This window comes from Oenanthe melanoleuca, chromosome 5, assembly GCF_029582105.1.
Source record: "Oenanthe melanoleuca isolate GR-GAL-2019-014 chromosome 5, OMel1.0, whole genome shotgun sequence".
NCBI classification, from domain to species: Eukaryota; Metazoa; Chordata; class Aves; order Passeriformes; family Muscicapidae; genus Oenanthe; species Oenanthe melanoleuca.
In genome coordinates, this window is record NC_079339.1 from 13545424 (window position 1) to 13563594 (window position 18171).

General features: G+C 42.7%; 1 protein-coding gene across 1 annotated transcript; it reads right to left on the minus strand.

Moving 5' to 3' along the window:
* Window positions 1-15094: 15094 nt before the first annotated feature.
* On the minus strand, window positions 15095-17083 carry KCNJ11 (potassium inwardly rectifying channel subfamily J member 11). Its single transcript, XM_056493771.1, has one exon. The coding sequence runs from the start codon at window positions 16959-16961 to the stop codon at window positions 15771-15773; it is 1191 nt and encodes a 396-aa protein (XP_056349746.1). The 5' UTR covers window positions 16962-17083; the 3' UTR covers window positions 15095-15770.
* Between the last annotated feature and the right edge of the window lie 1088 nt (window positions 17084-18171).

An 18171-nucleotide genomic window follows, 5' to 3' on the forward strand; every position in this document is an offset into this window, starting at 1 on the left:
CCTTGTAAAAAGTCTCTCTCCATCTTTCTCACAGGCTCCCTTCAGGTAGTGAAAGGCCACAGGTCACCCTGGAGCCTCCTCAGAAGTCCTTCCTGTTTGCCCTCCACTTCTTGCTTTCTGGAAAGACGTAAATTAAATAAGATGTAAGAGATCTTGTGTTCTTCCCTAGCACCAGCTGCCTCACTGCAGTAACTATTCACTAATTAGGTACTTGAATGCTTAATTTTCTCTATTCATAAAAATACAAACCAAACTAAAATCCTACTGTCCCACAGCATTACAAACTCATAACACCATCCCACACTTCTCTGACTTAAAAACAGAAATCCCAAGGAAGGTGAAGCACCCATGGGCTTAATAAAACATTTTTCTATGGGTTGCATTCTGTGCTTAGATTTTGTATTTGTAGTCAGGTGTTTTCCACTTCAGGATGTGAAAATTGCTAGGGCAAGGTCTCTTCACATCCACAGGATATGGTGCCACATCCAGTCACACTAAAGATTTCTATCTTGTAAATGTATCTAGATTAGAAAAACATGATATATGGTAGGGTTTTGTACAGAAATGAAGCTTGTCCTTTGGTGCAAGGACAATTTATTGTACAATTTATGTACAAGTAGGTAGCAGATGCCAAGAGCTGTCCCAGAGGTTGGTCCCAGTTGTACCAAGTCTGTGACATGAAAGTTCTATCTAAAACCAGCAACACTGACTATAGTTAAGCTACATTTCTAAAAATGAATTATTTTTACATAATGAAAAAGGAAGGAATGAGTTTGAGTCCTATTATTTATGCATCCACACATAGTAAATGTCAAAACCTTCTACAGTTACCCTAATGTTACCCAATGCCTTAAAAGCTACACTTGCCAGAATCAGGTTGTATCCAATAGTAACAGTTTCTAGAATTACAGTATCAAAAACCTGTACTAAATAACACCCTACCTACTTGCTTATGTGGTGAAGTACAGTATCAGTGAGGGAAAGAATTTTTCAGAGATAATTTAGTTTCTAAACCTGGCATGTTTTTCAGTGAGAAAGGCAGAGACAGAGCAGCACACCAGAAGGGACCTCTCCATTCTTTGCCCCTTTGCCATCAATTCAAGCAGCTGTTAGTCTGAGTGACTGCCCAGCAGTTGCTGCTCAGTCCCCGTGCAAACAATTTGTATTTACTCAAACGAGAATTTCCTCAAACACATAATAGCTCACAGCTGGTGTCTCCCCAGGAGCTGCCCACAGAGCCATTTCTGTGTTAGAGAAGGTGCCAGTGCATACAATGCAGAGTTTCCCCCCAATATCTCATTTCACACTCTCTCTCACTATCTTATCACTGCTGTTAATACACCGAGAAGAGTGCTTCCATTTTTGTGCTCCCATTTTTGTGCTCCCTGTCACCAGGGCTGTGGCAGAAAGTGGGATGGAGGCACAGGCAGCCCTCTCAGCCTGGAATGAGCACCACAGTGGAGTTATCCCAATTGACAAATGCAGGGCCCACCCAGGAGGAGAGGATGAGTTGCTGAGCCATGGAGCTGAGCCCTGAGCAAACTCCAGTGCAGGGAATTTCCACTCGCAGGAAGGCAGCGCCCACTGCAGCAGCCCTGAGCTCCTGAGCCCACGCCAGTCCCACCAGCTGTGCACACGGTGCCAGTGCTTTTTGTGCCGTGGAGAAGTGATCCAACACTGTTAGAGCACACGAGGATTTCTCACCTAACGAGCACACTGAGCTGCACACCATTCCTCACTAGAGGGAGTCTCAAGACAAGGATTGCTCCCTCTCCTGAGCTAATTAAGAAGCAGAGTGGTGGCATAATAAAATAGGATGCTGAAAACAGAGTGATCCCTCAAAAACCAACAGCAGCTGCCATATCTCAAAAAGGGTTTTTGTTTTTTTTTCCTTCTACAGAAACACATTTCTTACCATTATTCTGTTTCCTTTTGAAAGAGATCTTGAAAGTGTAAATGAGCACTGAGCTAATGATGTTCTTCCTGAATAGACACCTCTGTACCAGACTTCATCTTCGAGTTCAGTACACCACAACTGGGGAACAACACGAGGGATGGCTGGTATTTAAAACCCCAAGATACTGACCATGAAAAGCATTTTAAGTTTTCACATTTTACATTTACAGCTTGAAACCACAGTGCTGGAATAGGATCCTACATATTAGAGAAACCAAACCAGGCAGCAACCTGTATTTTTCTGGAGGAAACAAGATTATAAAGGCACCAGATCATGGTCACTCCTGAGGCTGCTCAAGAAACAGCTCCTTTGGAGGCAGATGCAAGTTGTTATTTTTTCCCTTGGGAGTCCTAAAGGTGAAAATTGCATATATTAAAGCCAGTTTAGGGATGCTGCTTCACTTGGTCTCTGAAAGAACAGCCAAGAAATCTCATAAAAATCATCCTGTTAAATAGGAAAACTCAAATCAAAGAATAAGGAGTTGCCATCCAGGCACATCTTAAATTTATGAGCAGTTTCCCTTTATCCCTAGTTTAATTGTCTGTGTTCAGCATCATATTATTCACTGCATATAAAGCCACGACTCAATTTCAGCTACAACAGCTTTATATTCTTAGCCTACAAACCCTCTTTCTATGCTTTTTACTTTTTAACAAGAGGAAAGTTTAGTGCTGTAAAAATTCATTTATTATAAAATATGAAGGAACTTAAGAAATCACATATGCTAGTCATAGTCTAACTGCCTGTATTTTAACTTTCTGCTTTTTTTTCAGATGAGAAAAATAACCAGCCAGTTATCCATCCTGATGAGTATCTTTAGTCTGATCTACAGGTGATGACAGTATCACCATAATAGTCTTTATTAATTTATCTATGAATTATTTACAGGTCCCAAGTTGCACTTCAGTTGGCTCAGTCTTTGGATTAGCAGCTGCTTGTTTTGGGCTGAGCTTTCCTGTACATTAAGCACTATCAACCACATCTGTGGCTTCCAGTGTCTACATTTCAATTCTGACTGTGTTACAATTTCTACACTGAAAACTGTTCCTGCAGATGATTTATTCTGAGGCTGATAGGAAGGATGAGCAGCTGCAGCCAGCACTGGAATACTCCTTACCTTGGGGTACTTGACTTTACCCCAGCTCCCAAAACCAACACTCCATGCCTTTACTCCCTTTTTATTCTCACACTCCTTTACTTTTTGCTTAAAAGCAAAAAGTTTTCCTTTGGTTCCTTGGCAGCTGCAGTTGGGCTGAAGATTTCAAAGCCATCTGTGCCTGACGTGGCACTGCAGACCCTGGCCCTGCCAGCTCATGCAAGTTCCATCAGCTCAGCTTTCAGTCTAGACATGTCCTAAATGTTTCAGATGTCCCTTGGGCTCCTCTGGACAAAGCCAGGGTGGCACCAAGTGTGCACAGAGCATTTTTTAAAATTTCCAAACAAAACCCAAACAAATAAAAGTTTGTTTTACCCCCCTCAAAAACGTATTTCAGCATAGTAGTTATGAAACATAATATGAAATTATGAAATTATTGTGCTGGGACTAGAGGCAGTGCATTCCCATCCTGCCACAAAGGACTGGCTGAAGAGATGCAGTTTGACCCAAAAAACAGCTAATGTACATCCTCCTACTCATGCCTGATGCACAGGTGTCAGCAGTAGAACTTCAAAGTGATAACTCCCAACTGCTCGATTACATGTTTTTTTTATTATTAAACTATGACAAACTGAAGCATCTAAATAACTCTTTACAAACAAATTCACAGAGAACAAACTTTGGAGGCTGCCTGGCTGTAGCTGACTCTCAGCCACATATCTGGCAACACTGGTGGACTAAAGGCTATTTAAATAATGGCAGCTTTTCAATTAAGAGATTGTAATTGCACACTTTAAAGCAATAAGGCAATAAAATACTTTAATGCACTATCATAGTCCAGTATCTAAACATCTGTAAAGTGAAGAAGACTTATGCTTGTGGGTTGAAAAACAAAAAAGCAAACTCCAGCTTATTTTAGGCAGGCACTGTGTAAATACAGCTCACTTCCCACATAGCTCCCCAAGACTGCCCAGAAGCTGAGCAGGCTGTCCCACCACTGGGGTAAGTGTGTATCCACAGACAAGGGTATCCTTTTTCCTTACTGCTCCTCAAAAAGTAGCATTGTTCAAAGGAAACACAAAAAAGAAGCATTTAGAAGAAGCTGTTCTGAATCATGAGCTTGTGGGCTTTCATCCCAAATCATTACTACTACAACTTCTTATCTGAAGTACCCACAAGAGAGGAAGGTTCACATTTTCCTCTGACACACAAAGCAGTGCTGTGGGAGAAGACAAAGCAATTCTGCTAAAGAATCAGGAGGATCTGAAAGCTTTTCAGTTTCAGGCACCCACAGAGGACAATGGCACTTTTGTGCACTGTTGGTCACAGCCACTGGATCTCCCTAACCAGGAAAAGTATTTCTCCAGAGGAATTTAGCATCTGCACTGGGTGCAATCATAAAGCCCATCCAACCCCAACCCTCTTGTTTTAGCCTGTGCTCTGGGCTTCCAGCATGGGTTCCTTAAACCAGCACCTTGCTGTGCTCTCTTGTCTTGATAAAACTTTCTATAAATCTGGTGATTTGCTTTTTTAGCCCCACTAGAGCTGAATGGACATGCCAGCTGCTGTGAAGGCTCTTCAACTTGCACAGCTCATTCCTTCTTTCCTGAAGGAATTGAACTCTTTATTTCCTGAAGGAATTGAACTCTTTAGGCAAAGAGATGATGATCAGCTCTTACAAGGATCCTCTGCAGATCCTGAAGTTAAAGACAAAGATCTTTGACTTGCTGCTGGAGACACAACTGCATTGCAAAGTCAGCCAAATTCCATTTCCACAACCCCCCAGACAGCTCATTGCTGATGCTGCACACTCCAAGGGCACTGCAAGGAAATCCAAGGTGATTCTCTCATCCTGCATCCTTTGGGCAGTGTGCTGATGCTTTTCTCTTTGGTCCACTTGAAAACTTCTGGAAAGGACATACTGCCTTTAAAGCTGTGCTAGCTCTGCCATGAGACCAGTTGGCTCCAAGTCTGCCCTGGAGGGAGGTCAGGGCAGCTGTGTCCTGCATGTCCAGCTTCATAAGCACTGACACACCAGAAATAGAGAGTTTTGAGAGGGCTGGACCTAAGGAGCAACACAAGTGCTGCTCTTGATAAGATTTCACAGGATTTGTCACAAACTATCTCAATAAAGTATTTAGGAAAAAAACAAATAAAATCCCACACAAGCCTGATTGTCCAACTATGAGACATCTACAGAGCACTGCACTTGCAAACCAACACATAAAAAAAGAAAAATGTAGATCTAAATCTAGCCCGAGGATTAGATTAAGCTTAAAAACAGAGTTAGCCTGAGAATTTCAGTGTCCATGGCATCTGTATTCCTGTCTACCCTAGTGAAAATCAGAGAGCCTTATCCACTGAGCAGTGGTCTACTTATCTTTGAAGGTTTTAAGAAACTCTTACAAGGAAAAAAAAAGGAAAGAATAGCTCTTGGAGTTTGTGTTTTCCTGAGGAAGCATATTTTAATAATATGACACTGACCCTTTAAGAGAAAATAAATAGATTATTCCTCCTGCAGCCACTTGTACTTTGTAATTTCTAAGTTTTAAAATTGTGCTGGCATAGCTGTTACAAGGACATGAAAAAGAGCAGCAAGGAGTAACTGGGAACTTCATAAACCAGAGAAATAAAACATGTAGTTACATGGTACATTTGCTACAGAAGCCTTGTAGTTGGAGGAGTACTAAATTAACATAAATAAATAAATTTTCATAGCCAGAGGACTAAATGTTAGTTGTGTTTAAGTTGTCAAAAGAACATTATTTTTCATATTTCTTACTGAGACTGAATTCTTCTTGCTTCCTTTATAAATAACCAAATATATAAATGACAAGAGATGAATAATCAAGTTTCTTTGACCTCCTTTTCACATCTTTATCTGCTTATCTAGCAGTAGGAAATACTCTATAGTTTCTCTGTGTGCAGACCAAGTGGTTTCTGACCTAAAGAGATTAAAATTCAGTGGTTATTGGAGGAGGATATAATCAATGTCAGACAAGAGCTACTGGGCCACTCAGGCAAATGCTTCTACCTTGATCCTGTGCTTCAGATGACACTACAGCTTTCATATTTGTCAAAAAGTAAAGTTGTTTTCAAAATAATAAAGCCTGGAGAAACCTGTTTTTATAAGGGAGGCATTTCTAAGGTTCTCAGGCACATAAAATAAATCTCTGATGCTCTCTCACTGGAAGGGCAGTACAGAGCACAGTTTGATGCAATTTGTAGGGGACAATAATTTTGTTTCAGTTGTACAGAGTCATTTGGGCCAGGAAGGTGTAACTCATGAGTCACTGTGCAAGCACAGTTCAGCCCAGGAGACCCTGGCTGCAGCTTTCCATCAAATTAATCCATGCAGTGCTCCACAAGATCTATTCACTCATGTTATTTTTGCTGTTGAGAGTCTCTACAAAAGCTCCAACAAACTGGTATAAACAAAGGCTGAATTTTACTTGGGTTTTTTCTTTGCTTGAATTGTTTTATTTCAAGTGAGTGTAGAATGTTACATTCCCCACTATGAAATGCTGAAAGTAAAGTGGTTGGGGAAAAAAAATAAAAGCCACAAATTGAGTTCTGTTATCTTTAATCCTGCCATTCCACCACCAATTTGTTTTCCATGAGATCACATCTGACAGGAACAATTTCTCTTTCCTTCTCCCCTCTCAACCACAAGATGTAATTTCATATTTACCCTGCTGTAAAATCCTAGAGGCTAGAAAGCACTATAGATTTTGCTTTTCATACTTGAGGACTTGCATCAAACCTCTGCCTGGGGTTGACTTCTTAACTGGTTTGCCCTCAAACTAGAAATCTTCTCCTTTTTCTGCAGCAAAGTGACAAAGTTTTGGTTGGTGGGTGATGGTGACTGGGCTGAAAACTCCTGCTCAAGTCAAGTGATTAATTGCTATCATAGTGATAGGAGCCATACTTTGGTCTTATTCCTGCTGCCAGGAAAAAACCCAAACTTTTAAAACACCCTTTAAAAAAGGACCAACTTTTATTCCTTTTAATACATCAGTGTGACACACTTTGTATGCACATATGAGAGTGCAGTGTCTCACTGAACACCCAAACATTCCTTTGCTCTGGTGCAACTCCTTCCTCTGCAATAAATCACTCTTGGCTCAGTGTCCCAGGAGTATTTTGCTGCAGCAGCTTTTCAAAGGAAGACTTTCCCTCTTGCTTTAGCAAAGTCTTCTGTTGTCTCCACTAGATGAGAAATTTCTACACAAACCACAGTCAACAGTCTTGGACTTTCCATATCAAATTTTGTACCTGGTATCATCAAACATGTTTAGGACAAGCCTATCAACTCCCTCTTGCAAACTGTATTATTTTATGATTATTTGTTACCTCTCAGAAGTTAGTTTAAATTTGGGCACTAGCTTTGCAAATGCTCAAGTTTGGATAAAGGAATAAGAGATGCCACAAAGTTATTAAAGGTATTGGAGTCTTACCTAAAGCAGATCATGTCTTTAAACAAGTATTTCTGTGTGGCAGAAAATTCTGGAAATGTTCAAAATTTTCCACCCCGCTGAGGCAATGAATGAGCTGTAGCTACAAAGTAAACTTCAAAAAACAAACTAACAAAACTTTGCACCTCTAGCTCACCAAGTGAAACCTCTCAACAACTACTGCTCAGTGTTTTTTCATTTATTTTAACTGCTTCAGGAAAATGAATGAAATGTGAGTGCCAGCACACCATTTTAGCCAGGCATTCTCTGAACCACATCCAGACTTTTTTAAGCCAGCAGAATGACATCTCTTGAATTCAGCACACTTTGGAGCAGTTTCCTGAGAGACAATGTGAAAAGCAATGATCCCTGGATACTGAGGAATGAGAACAACATTACTAAAAATTTTGTAGGCTTGTATAAATTGGGAAATACTTTTAAATGTGAGACTGTGGATTTTTCTATGGATACACTAACTCCCTTTAATGTCAGTAATATCAGTATAAGAACATTACTAATTGTAATTAACTTAATTCCTGCCTGCTTTGTAGAGAAAACTAACAGGGCTGCTGATAACTGCATCTGCTGAACAGCAAATCAAAGGCACAAAAAGTCTCTGTAGTTTCAGAGCAGAGCAAAACTGTAAAGGCCATTCTGATAACATCACCCCTGAGCATGATCCTCACCTCAGCAGGCAAATATCACTGGAACATTTGATAAGTGAAAGGATTCAGCAGCTGCTGGGCCCTGTATTGGCTACAGAACTCCAGGTTTGGGATCAGCAATGTGCATGGAATGGGAAGAAAGAGGCAGAATCTGTATTATCCATCACCACCCCAAGTTAATATAAATAGTTTTTAAACCAATCTGGGTTTTTTTCATATGAAAGTCAGCTGAAGGTGAGGGATCTCTGGCAGCTCAGAGAGGTGCAGAGATAAAGAGAAGGGTTTTGAACACACAAGTTGCACACTGAGGCTGCTCAAGACAAAGTCCAAACAATGGGAATGAGGTAGCAGAGAGTCTTATATTTGTAATTGTCTCTTCAGGTAATTATTTAACATTACAGGACATCAGTGAAATGTAGAAATTACAGTTTTAATAGCAAAACACAAACCACTCAGCCATAAAGCAACATATTTATGGAGTGGCTTTGCTGCCAAGACATTTATTCACTTCCCTCTGAAAAGAAGAAAATAAAAAATCCTGGTCCATCCAGCCAAGAAGCAGTTCCCAGTTTGGAGACAAATTGTATTGCTGCACATCCAAGGCTACTGTGATGTGACTCTTCAGTTCTGGGTGTGTGGAAGGAATAGCAAATGGATGAGTTTAGTTTTCTGCCTTAAGGAACTATTCCCATTTGAGAAAAAAAGTAGAAAATAAGGGCTGGATGAGGATAGGTCTGGTTTAATCTCTTATATAACTTGCAAAAAGCAAACAGAGTGAAGAATGTAGGTTCAGATGTGAGTTTTTACTGAAGGTGAGACTTTTGAGGAAACACAAATTTTAAAATTTGACTTAGCTCCATTTAAAAAGAAAACGGAGGCTTCAGTGAACACAGAGAACACATAAGAGTGGAAACACTTGTGATACCATTGAAATACCTTGGTAGTATTGTAATTTAAGAGTTCTGACCATGGGTCACAGGGCTATGGCATTCTGGGGAGATTTTAGTTCTATTTTTCTCCTTAAACAAGAGCACAACAGAAGTGACACACTTTTCAGGCTACATACAATAATGAGGGAAGAAATCAGGAAAAGGAGTCAAATTAATATCAACTTTGGTGTAATTTAAAAAAGGAAACATGAAAGGACAACCTTGCAAACCAAATAATCAAATAGCACTGTCAAAAGCATCTATTTAGTAAAGCAAGTGGCTTCTAAATGTAGAATATCCAGGCAACACTTGATAGAAGAAAACCTGTGAGAAAGCAACAGCTACTTCCTACAAAGTCATTTCTAAAGACAGATACTGACTTTGGAAAAATATCTGTTTAGTGGTTATAATTTAAATAAGAATTTGCCACCATTTAACATAAAGAAGATGCTCTCTGGGCACTCTGCTCCACCGAAATCCATAAAATTTGTAAGAAGATCTCTGATTTTCCTGCTGATCTCACTGCTTCTTTTCTCCACCTATCCCATGAAACAAACATCACCTTGCTAATTTTTATTCCTCAAATTGTAAAGCTAAAGTAGAACAAAAAACTTTATTTGCCCATTACCATAAGCACACACTCACCAGCAGACAGTGAGAACTTATGATCAAAGAAGAGCTGGAAAAGAGGCTGGAAAAGAACCTCAAGAGCAGCAAGTCCAACTGTTAGCCCAGCACTAAACCAGGTCAGCCAGCAACACATCCACACAGCTTTTAAATACTACACTGGTCAACATGTTCAAATTCCTGAGCATCCTTTCAGTGAAGAAATTTTCCCTAATATCCAACCTAATCCACCCCTGGCATAACTTGAGCCCATTTACTCTTGTCCTGTCCCTTGTACTTGGGAAAAAACACCAACACTCACCTCTCTTCACCCTTCATGCACATGGCAAAACCATGACACAAACATTGAACAAACTCAATACCTTAGCAAAATGATTACATAATATGCACAAGAGCCATGTTCTCTCAAGCTCAAGAAAAGGAAAATTAAGCAGATTTTTACCCACAAGGCAAAGGAAGAAGCTCCCAGGAAGTGGTGAAGCTGAGAATCAACATCACTTCTGCAGCAAAGGCCCCATCAGAGGCTGTTTGTGTCAGCTGCTCACCTTATTAAACAATAGTGCCCAGCCTTAGAGGGAAATCCTGGTGCTAATGAACTCCCTGGAAATCCTCCTTGGATTTGAAGGCCTGGGATTTAAAATGGGAACTGGAGTCCATTGAAGTTAAGGGTTCCTGTTGCTGGCATTGATGCTCACTGCCAATTTCAGTGGTTCTACTCCACTCAGGAATAATATTATTGTGAATAAGGCAATAATGGTATTTACAGCCTGTGCCTTCCTTCTCTTGGGCAAAGAGCAAAACTTATAAGTAAGTATTCACTTAAAACAGTGAATGAACAGCTAGAGGAGGAAAAGGGTGCTCCCAGTGAGGGAAGGGAAGAGGGGACAAGTTTCTCTGTGGGGTCACTGTCACAAGGCACCCCTCCAATTGTGATGGGATTGCCATTTATTGCTGCTCTGCTCTGCTCTGCAGGGAGAGGGGCTGGGTAGGAAATCTCACAGGGTGGTGTCACCTGCACTTAAACTCCTGAGTGAGGCAAGCACAAAGGTCAAGAGGCAAGTGGCAGAGAGGGGCTGCAGGTTCTGATTTTTGAAAATTCTGTTTAAACTGAGTGATTGCCCTGTGATCACTCATTGGAGTCGTGCTATAAATTAAAACAGGAGCATAAGGCAGAAGAACAGGCAGCATGTTCTGCAGGCACCCCACAGTGCTCAGAGCAGGACAGAGCAGTATCTGCAGCCTCTCAAGAATGTCTTCTGCTCTTTTAATAGTTCTCCTTAGTGGGGTGTGGAGGTTTGTATCACGTATCCTTCTCCCCTTGCTGAATCAAAAATAGTGCTCTGAGTCACTGGTTACAGGCAGGCAGTCCCCAGCCAGGCTGAGCACGAGTCCCTGTGCCTGCTGGGGTCCAGCTCACCCAGCTCTCCTTCCCCCAGGCTCTTCTCACCCCCAGCAGCACCTCTGCCCCAGCAAGGGCTGCAGGGAGGAGAAAATCCCTCCCTCTGCTGCTTCTGGCAGGTTGGATCCAAAAATACCCTGAAATGGGTGGGAATTTCCCTGCTGCCTTCCAGGATGCTCAGATCAGGGCTGTAGGGTTGGAGAGGTCCAACCTGGAATGGGGTTCCACATGGGAACATGCCCTGCAAAGAGCACCTATCCTGCCCATTTTTAATGGGAATGCCAGTATGGCATTGAGCACAGGGAGAGGGAAAAGAGTGACCAGGGAGCCTTAAATGCAGTGATTTTGAACCTTAACCCTATTCTGAAGAGCTAAAACACTCTCCCCTCTACTCAAACCTTCAAAATGAACAAGAGGGAGCATAAATCCATGGTGGTTTATCAATATCTGGTTCCTAAGAATAGATATTTCCATGCTTTGTACAAGTAATCACTGTAAAAGTTGGCAATTTCACAGAAGCTTTTGGGTTTCTAGTATCTGTTTTAAGGTTGTATTTCACCCCCCAAAACATTCTTGTGCTTTGTCCCAGTCTGTGCAAGCACACCTACAATGATTATCCTCTGGAGTGACTGAGATGCAAAGAGTGGAAAAGGAAGGAAAACACGGAGAAACAGATTCAATTTTCCAAAAGCTGTTAATTACTCATTAATTTGATATCATTAACTATTAATACCTAACTAACCACGAGGGTCAGACCCCAACAAGCCCTCCCAGCACAGCTTCCAGCAGGGCTCTGTTGTGTCTCCTGCCTTGCTCAACCAGCAGCAATATTTACCCACTGATTGAGCAATGCTGATCCTGCCCAGGCTGCAGTCTCACTTTACAGGGCAGCCTGGATTTTGACATTGACCCTGTTGCTAATCTATGCTAGCATGTAGACCTTGGCCTTGTTAAAGGCTCTCATTCCAGCCTCTCCTTTCTACTTTTTTTTCCTGATCTCTCATCTCAGCATTGTCACACCTTTGCTGGTGCTTCAAAATGAAACAGTTTATTACTGCTTGACATTGCCTTCACACTGTGTAACTTTTGGATTTTAAATGTATTTATTTTGTACTCCTGACTCTCTTTTCCCTTATAATGCCATCTCCTGAGTTCACTTCTGGCTTGTATCTATTTTATAGGGACATGTCCTACTGAAGTGCAATGCTGCAATACTCTACTTATCATGTGCCTGGAGGGATAAAGAGAGAAAGTCAGACCTTGTTATAATCTAATTTTGTGTACATATGTTTGGATTTCATTAGGAAATGCAACATGAACTGAGATGCCCAGTGGCTCACCAGCAGCCACCACAAGCATTTTAAAACCATGTAAATGTTCTGCAGTGTCCCTTTCTGATCACCCAGCTCTGTGACCCTTCTCTCCACCCAAGCAGCTCCACAAGCTCCAATTCCAGAGCACTGAACAGTGTGAGCCTGTGAGTACAAACTGATAATCAAGCACAGGCCTCCTGGAGCACACAAAAAAGCAATTCCATGGACTCAGTTGGTTCTGCCATAGCCAAAACTCATCACTCTGGACTTCCTACTTGTATCCATGCCCAAGCCCTGAGCAGGTGATGCAGCCTCCAGCTTCCCTCCCACCCCTCTCTGTGCCAAGAACTCGTGGGAGCCCCAGCTCTCCCCAGCAGGATCCAAACTGTGGCACCACCTACCAAAAAGCAGGTGTGGGCTGAGAAAGAAAGTTCAAAAGCCCACTCACTTCTGAGTTCAACTATGGAAAACACAGTGTTTGCTCACTGCTAGGAATGAGGAGTTCTCTGTGTCAAATGATAGCAGTGATGCCTTCTGCAGAGCCTTCCCACAGAGAATGGGGGTGGTCAGCAGGCTTTAAGGAAAATTGCAGATACCTGTGCTCCCAAATAAGTGCCAAAATGAAAGGATTCCCAAAAGGAAGTAATACTCTTAGAGAGAAATAAATATGCTCATCCTTCCTTGCTCAGCCCCCAAAATGCTTCTGAATATTTTAAATGGTGAAAGAACAAAAGGATTTTATAGCACAACAATCCTGAGATTCAAAATCACCAGCTTTGATTCAAATCATTCACTATGGTGATTTTAGCAGCACAAATCCTGCCTTCCTCATAATATTATGGTGCTTCTGTTCTGCAAGCCTTCAGAAAAATCAGGCAGATTTTTGAAGAAGAGGTGACACATAAGATGGTCCTGACACAGCCCAGGGAACAGAGGCTGTTTCTTCCCATCCTTTCCCTCCCATCTCACAGGGAGCAAAGGGAATTTTCCACCTCTCAGCTTCACAGACTCCCCCGAGGTAAAAAGAACCTTGCATCAGTTCCTGAAAATGGTTGCATGGTGTGGCTGCTGAAACTGCTTCACATTTAGGTCAAATCTTGAGAAGAGCTTTAAAACACAACCAGAGCTGAAGTGGTTTTATGAGAGAACCTTAAGGTGCATCTTACACATTGAAATAAGGCATGAGGAGACTCATGGGGAGGCCAAAGATTTCAAGCCACTGGAAAGCCAACTAATATTTTGTGAATGACTCTGGTGAGAGCAGAGCAGTGATTTTGTGGCAAGTGAAAAAGAACAATGAAGTTTCAAAGGAGCAGAGGTGCCTGGAAATGCAGGGATCTCTACTGTAAGTGCCCTCTGACAGGCAATGGGAGACAGGGGCAGGAAAAAAGGCAAAGCCAGAAAATAATGTGACAATGATTTGATCTTACAGAAGAAATTTAATCATGTAAGGCATTTAATCATGCCCTATTTAAAAAAACTGGGAGGTTGGGGGGTTATGATTACAAATATAAAATGTGCCTTTCCAAGTTCTCCTTGCTGACTACTTGCTAATGCTAGTTTTACTGTCATTTTGTTGTGAAACTCATTTCACATTTTTCAGAGCTGTCCACAGAATAATATAGATGTACTGGGGAGCTGGAAGCTGATCAGGCATTTATTCCCATAACTGGCAGTCTGATAATGCTTCATAAAACCAAAATACATAAACACCAAAAACATAACAAATAATTTTTCATTTTAGCCCAATACTTAATTTCACCCACTGATTGAACACAAACAATTTAAGGTGCCTGTTGTGAACTACAGAGCACACAATACTGATACTAGATCCTCCTTGAATAATTAATTATGTTTAAAGTAAGTTGGTGCCTCTCTGCACAGCCTGTGCAGGCAGCTGTGGGATCAGTTCTGTGATGCTTTTTTAGGTTTTATATGGACACTATGTGTTTTTTTAGCTGGGTGGCAGTTTGCTAGTACTGCTGCCATCTCCTAATACCCCTGTGTAGAAACAAACTTGCTGTTGTCACCAGGAACTCCAGAGAGTGGATTTGCAGGGGTGGGAGAAGGGGAATTGTTCCTGTTGGCACTGTGAGATGGAGAGAGTGAACATGGCTCCTTCATGTTTGCTGGCAAATGACAGATCTTGGATTCAGCTGAAAACCAAGGCAGGCACCAGCTGCAGAGGGAGGCCAGGATGAGGCTGGAAAGGGAATTGTTTCCTCAGCAGCAGCAGCAATGTTTTTGACACAGCATCCCAGAAGAGACCACGCTGTCTTGTACACCCCTCCTTCCCCTAAGCACAAAAAACCTTGTTTTGTTTTACAAAAGGGAAAGGAGTAAAAGCTTTTCCCTACTGCATGCAGATATATTTTCAGCATTCAGCATTCACTGTCCTTTCATTCAAAACATGTAATTCTATTTTTATTCCCTGATTATCTAGCAGAATTCACCGTGACCCAAGGGAGAGGTTAATTTTTGTACTGAATATCCTATTGCTGTGTGGCTTGGAGAGAGGGAATGCTGCTTCTCTTCGTTACAAAATTAAAATGCAGATTTTTTCCTATTTATAATTAATATCAACTGCATATTATCTGCTACTCCTTTGAAAGGCAAAGCATTACTTACTCTCAGAAAGGTACAGTACAAAAAGGTATTCCTGAATGTTTTATTTTGGAAGTGTAAAGGCTTTTGAAATAAACAAAAGTAAATATTCAAATACATTTCATACTGCATGTGGTAGGAGTGGCTCCATACAACACAATATGGATGATGCAAATCCAGCAGTTAATTTCTTTGAGACATACAGTATAATATAGAGACACTTCCAGATCTGGTCTTGTGTCATTGCCTGACCCTTTTTTTTTTTATCATTTAAATCCAGCCTACTTTATTAATTATTAATTTTTTATTTTGCTATATTGATTGTTCAAGTTAGGAAGAAAACCACCAGTTAAAAACTACTGACTTGCGAACACTGCAAGACCCTAAAAACTGCAATCTCTGAGGATAAATACACATTTATTTCTTGAGAAAATGTGTCATTACCTGCAGTGGAATCAACGCAGAATGATCGTGCAATTAAATAGTCTGAATTGAAATTTAAAGCTGCAGACCCCGATTTTCCCTACTCCCAGTTCTGCTTGAAATCTCTCACGCCTTTAAAAAAATATAATTACCTTTAGATTTCCCCACAATAAATAACACCAGAACATACCTTGTGCTACCAACCTGAATTTTTAAAAAAACAGTAAGAGGCCACCTCAGTGTTTTGAGTTCATGAGATCTTTCAGACACAAAGCCCTAACAGAGTTTCCCAGTCAGAAGGCATCAGGAAGGCTCTTCACTTATGGTAAACTTGGGCTTTAGCTTGACAGACCTTTTCCTTATTGTGCCTTTAGGGGACAGCGGCATGGTGTCCATGATGCTCTTGTCCTCCTCCAGCTGCCTGGCGGTGCAGGAGGGCGTGGGCACTTTCACCGTGTTGCCGAATTTCGAGTAGTCCACCGAGTACCGCCCGTCCTCCTCGGCCACGATGGGCACAAACCTCTGGCCCCAGAGGATCTCGTCGGCCAGGTAGGAGGTCCTGGCCTGGGTGGTGATGCCGGTGGTCTCCACCACCCCCTCCAGGATGACGATGATCTCCAGGTCCTCGTGGTGGTGCAGGTTCACGGGGGAGATGTCGTAGAGGGGGCTGTTCTTGTCTATGACGTGGTAGATGATGAGCGGCGAGACCAGGAAGATGCTGTTGCCCCCCACGGGGTTCTCCATCTGGATGTCGATCTGGTTGAGGGGCACCACCTCGCCCTCCAGGCTGGCGGTCTTCTTCACCACCTGCATGCGGATGGTGGCGCTGATGATCATGCTCTTGCGGAGGTCGCCCACCCGCAGCATGAAGCAGAGGCGGCCCTCCCGCAGCGCGATCACCGCGTGCTTGCTGAAGATGAGCGTCTCCGCCCGCCGGTGCGCCTGCGACGTCTTCATGAAGATGCAGCCCAGCATGATGGCGTTGATCACCAGCCCCACGATGTTCTGCACGATCAGCACCAGGATGGCGGCCGGGCACTCCTCCGTCACCATGCGGCCGCCGAAGCCGATGGTCACCTGCACCTCGATGGAGAAGAGGAAGGCGGAGGTGAAGGAGTGGATGCTGGTCACGCAGGGCACGAAGGCGGCCGCGCCCTCGGCGGGGTCCCGCTGCAGCCGGGTGCTGTGGTCCAGGTCGCCGTGGGCGAAGGCGATGAGCCACCAGACCATGCCGAAGAGCAGCCAGCTGCACAGGAACGACATGGTGAAGATGAGCAGCGTGTGCGGCCACTTGAGGTCCACCAGCGTGGTGAAGACATCCTGCAGGAAGCGCCCCTGCTCGCGGATGTTCTTGTGGGCCACGTTGCAGGCGCCGTTCTTGCCCACGAAGCGCGCCCGCCGCTCCCGGGCGCGGTACCGGGCGTGATCCGGCACGTCCTCGGCCAGCCGGGTCAGCACGTACTCCTCGGGGATGATCCCCTTCCTGGAGAGCATGGCCCCGGGCGGCGGCCCGGCAGCTCCGGGCGGTGCTCCTCTCCGTGCCCGAGCCCGGCGAGCGAGCGGAGCGGAGCGGGGAGCGCCGCCGCAGCCGGCCCCGAGCGCTCCCCGCCGCGCCTGGGGGCGTTTCTTTACCTTTTCACCCTCCTTTCCTTTTTTTTATCATCTCCGGGGGAAGGGTTTCGGGCCGCCGTTTGTGTGTAAACATTCGATGCAGGACGGATTTGCTGCCTTCCATTAGCAGGGGCTCCTTTGTGGGATGCCGCGGCTTCATGTCGGGTGGTTATTCCGTGAAATGGAGGGGGAAGGGTGGGGGGGAGAAAAACAGCTACTGGCCGATTTTAAAAGAGGATTTTGTAATAAAAACAATAACAATAATAACAACAACAATAATAACTATAATAATAACTATAATAATAACTATAATAATAACTATAATAATAACAATAATAACAATAACAATAACAATAACAATAACAATAACAATAATAATAATAATAATAATAATAATAATAATATCAGTAATATAACTAATAATAATAATAGGAATAACAATAATAAACGGAAAGTCACCTGCACGTCTTTCGGTAAATCAGAGGAAAGCATCCATCTGATAAATCGCGTAGGCAGTAGTAGGAAATTTGCCAGAAAAAGCTGAATCCAAGGATGTAATTTCTAAACAGAGGTTTGGAACTAAAGGGGCTCAATCCCACTCAAAATTTCCCCAGAATTATTTAGAATAAACAAGGGTTTTTTTTGTTTTGTTTTGGTTTTTTTTTGGGGGGGGGGGAATTTTTTTTTTTTTTTTTTTTTAAGACAGGAGACTGAAATGATGTGAGCTGTGACTGCTCAGGAAAATGTCTACAGTCCAAACAGCAGCAAAAGTTGCCAAAAAAAATAAATCTGGATGCAAAAGGTTAACCCCCAGTGACATGAACTTCCAGACAGGCATTAAAATCCTGACAAAAGCCAACAAAGGAAGGCAGGAACCTGTCTGAGACACTGGGATGTCTCTGTGGGTATAAATATATACATGGGCATGTCTATAAGGATATATCCTCCTGACAAGATGCATTATTTAAAAACATTCTGATGTGGCTTTGCAACTGTGTAAACAGCACTGTTCTCATTGATGTGTTTATTTCCTCTGGTTTCAATATTTTGTTTCTATTTCAGTTTAGAGACCAACATTGTGGAGTTTCTACAG

Bases quoted from the DNA above. Each gene is read 5' to 3' on its own strand.
- KCNJ11 (XM_056493771.1), bottom strand. From the start codon at position 16,961: ATGCTCTCCAGGAAGGGGATCATCCCCGAGGAGTACGTGCTGACCCGG.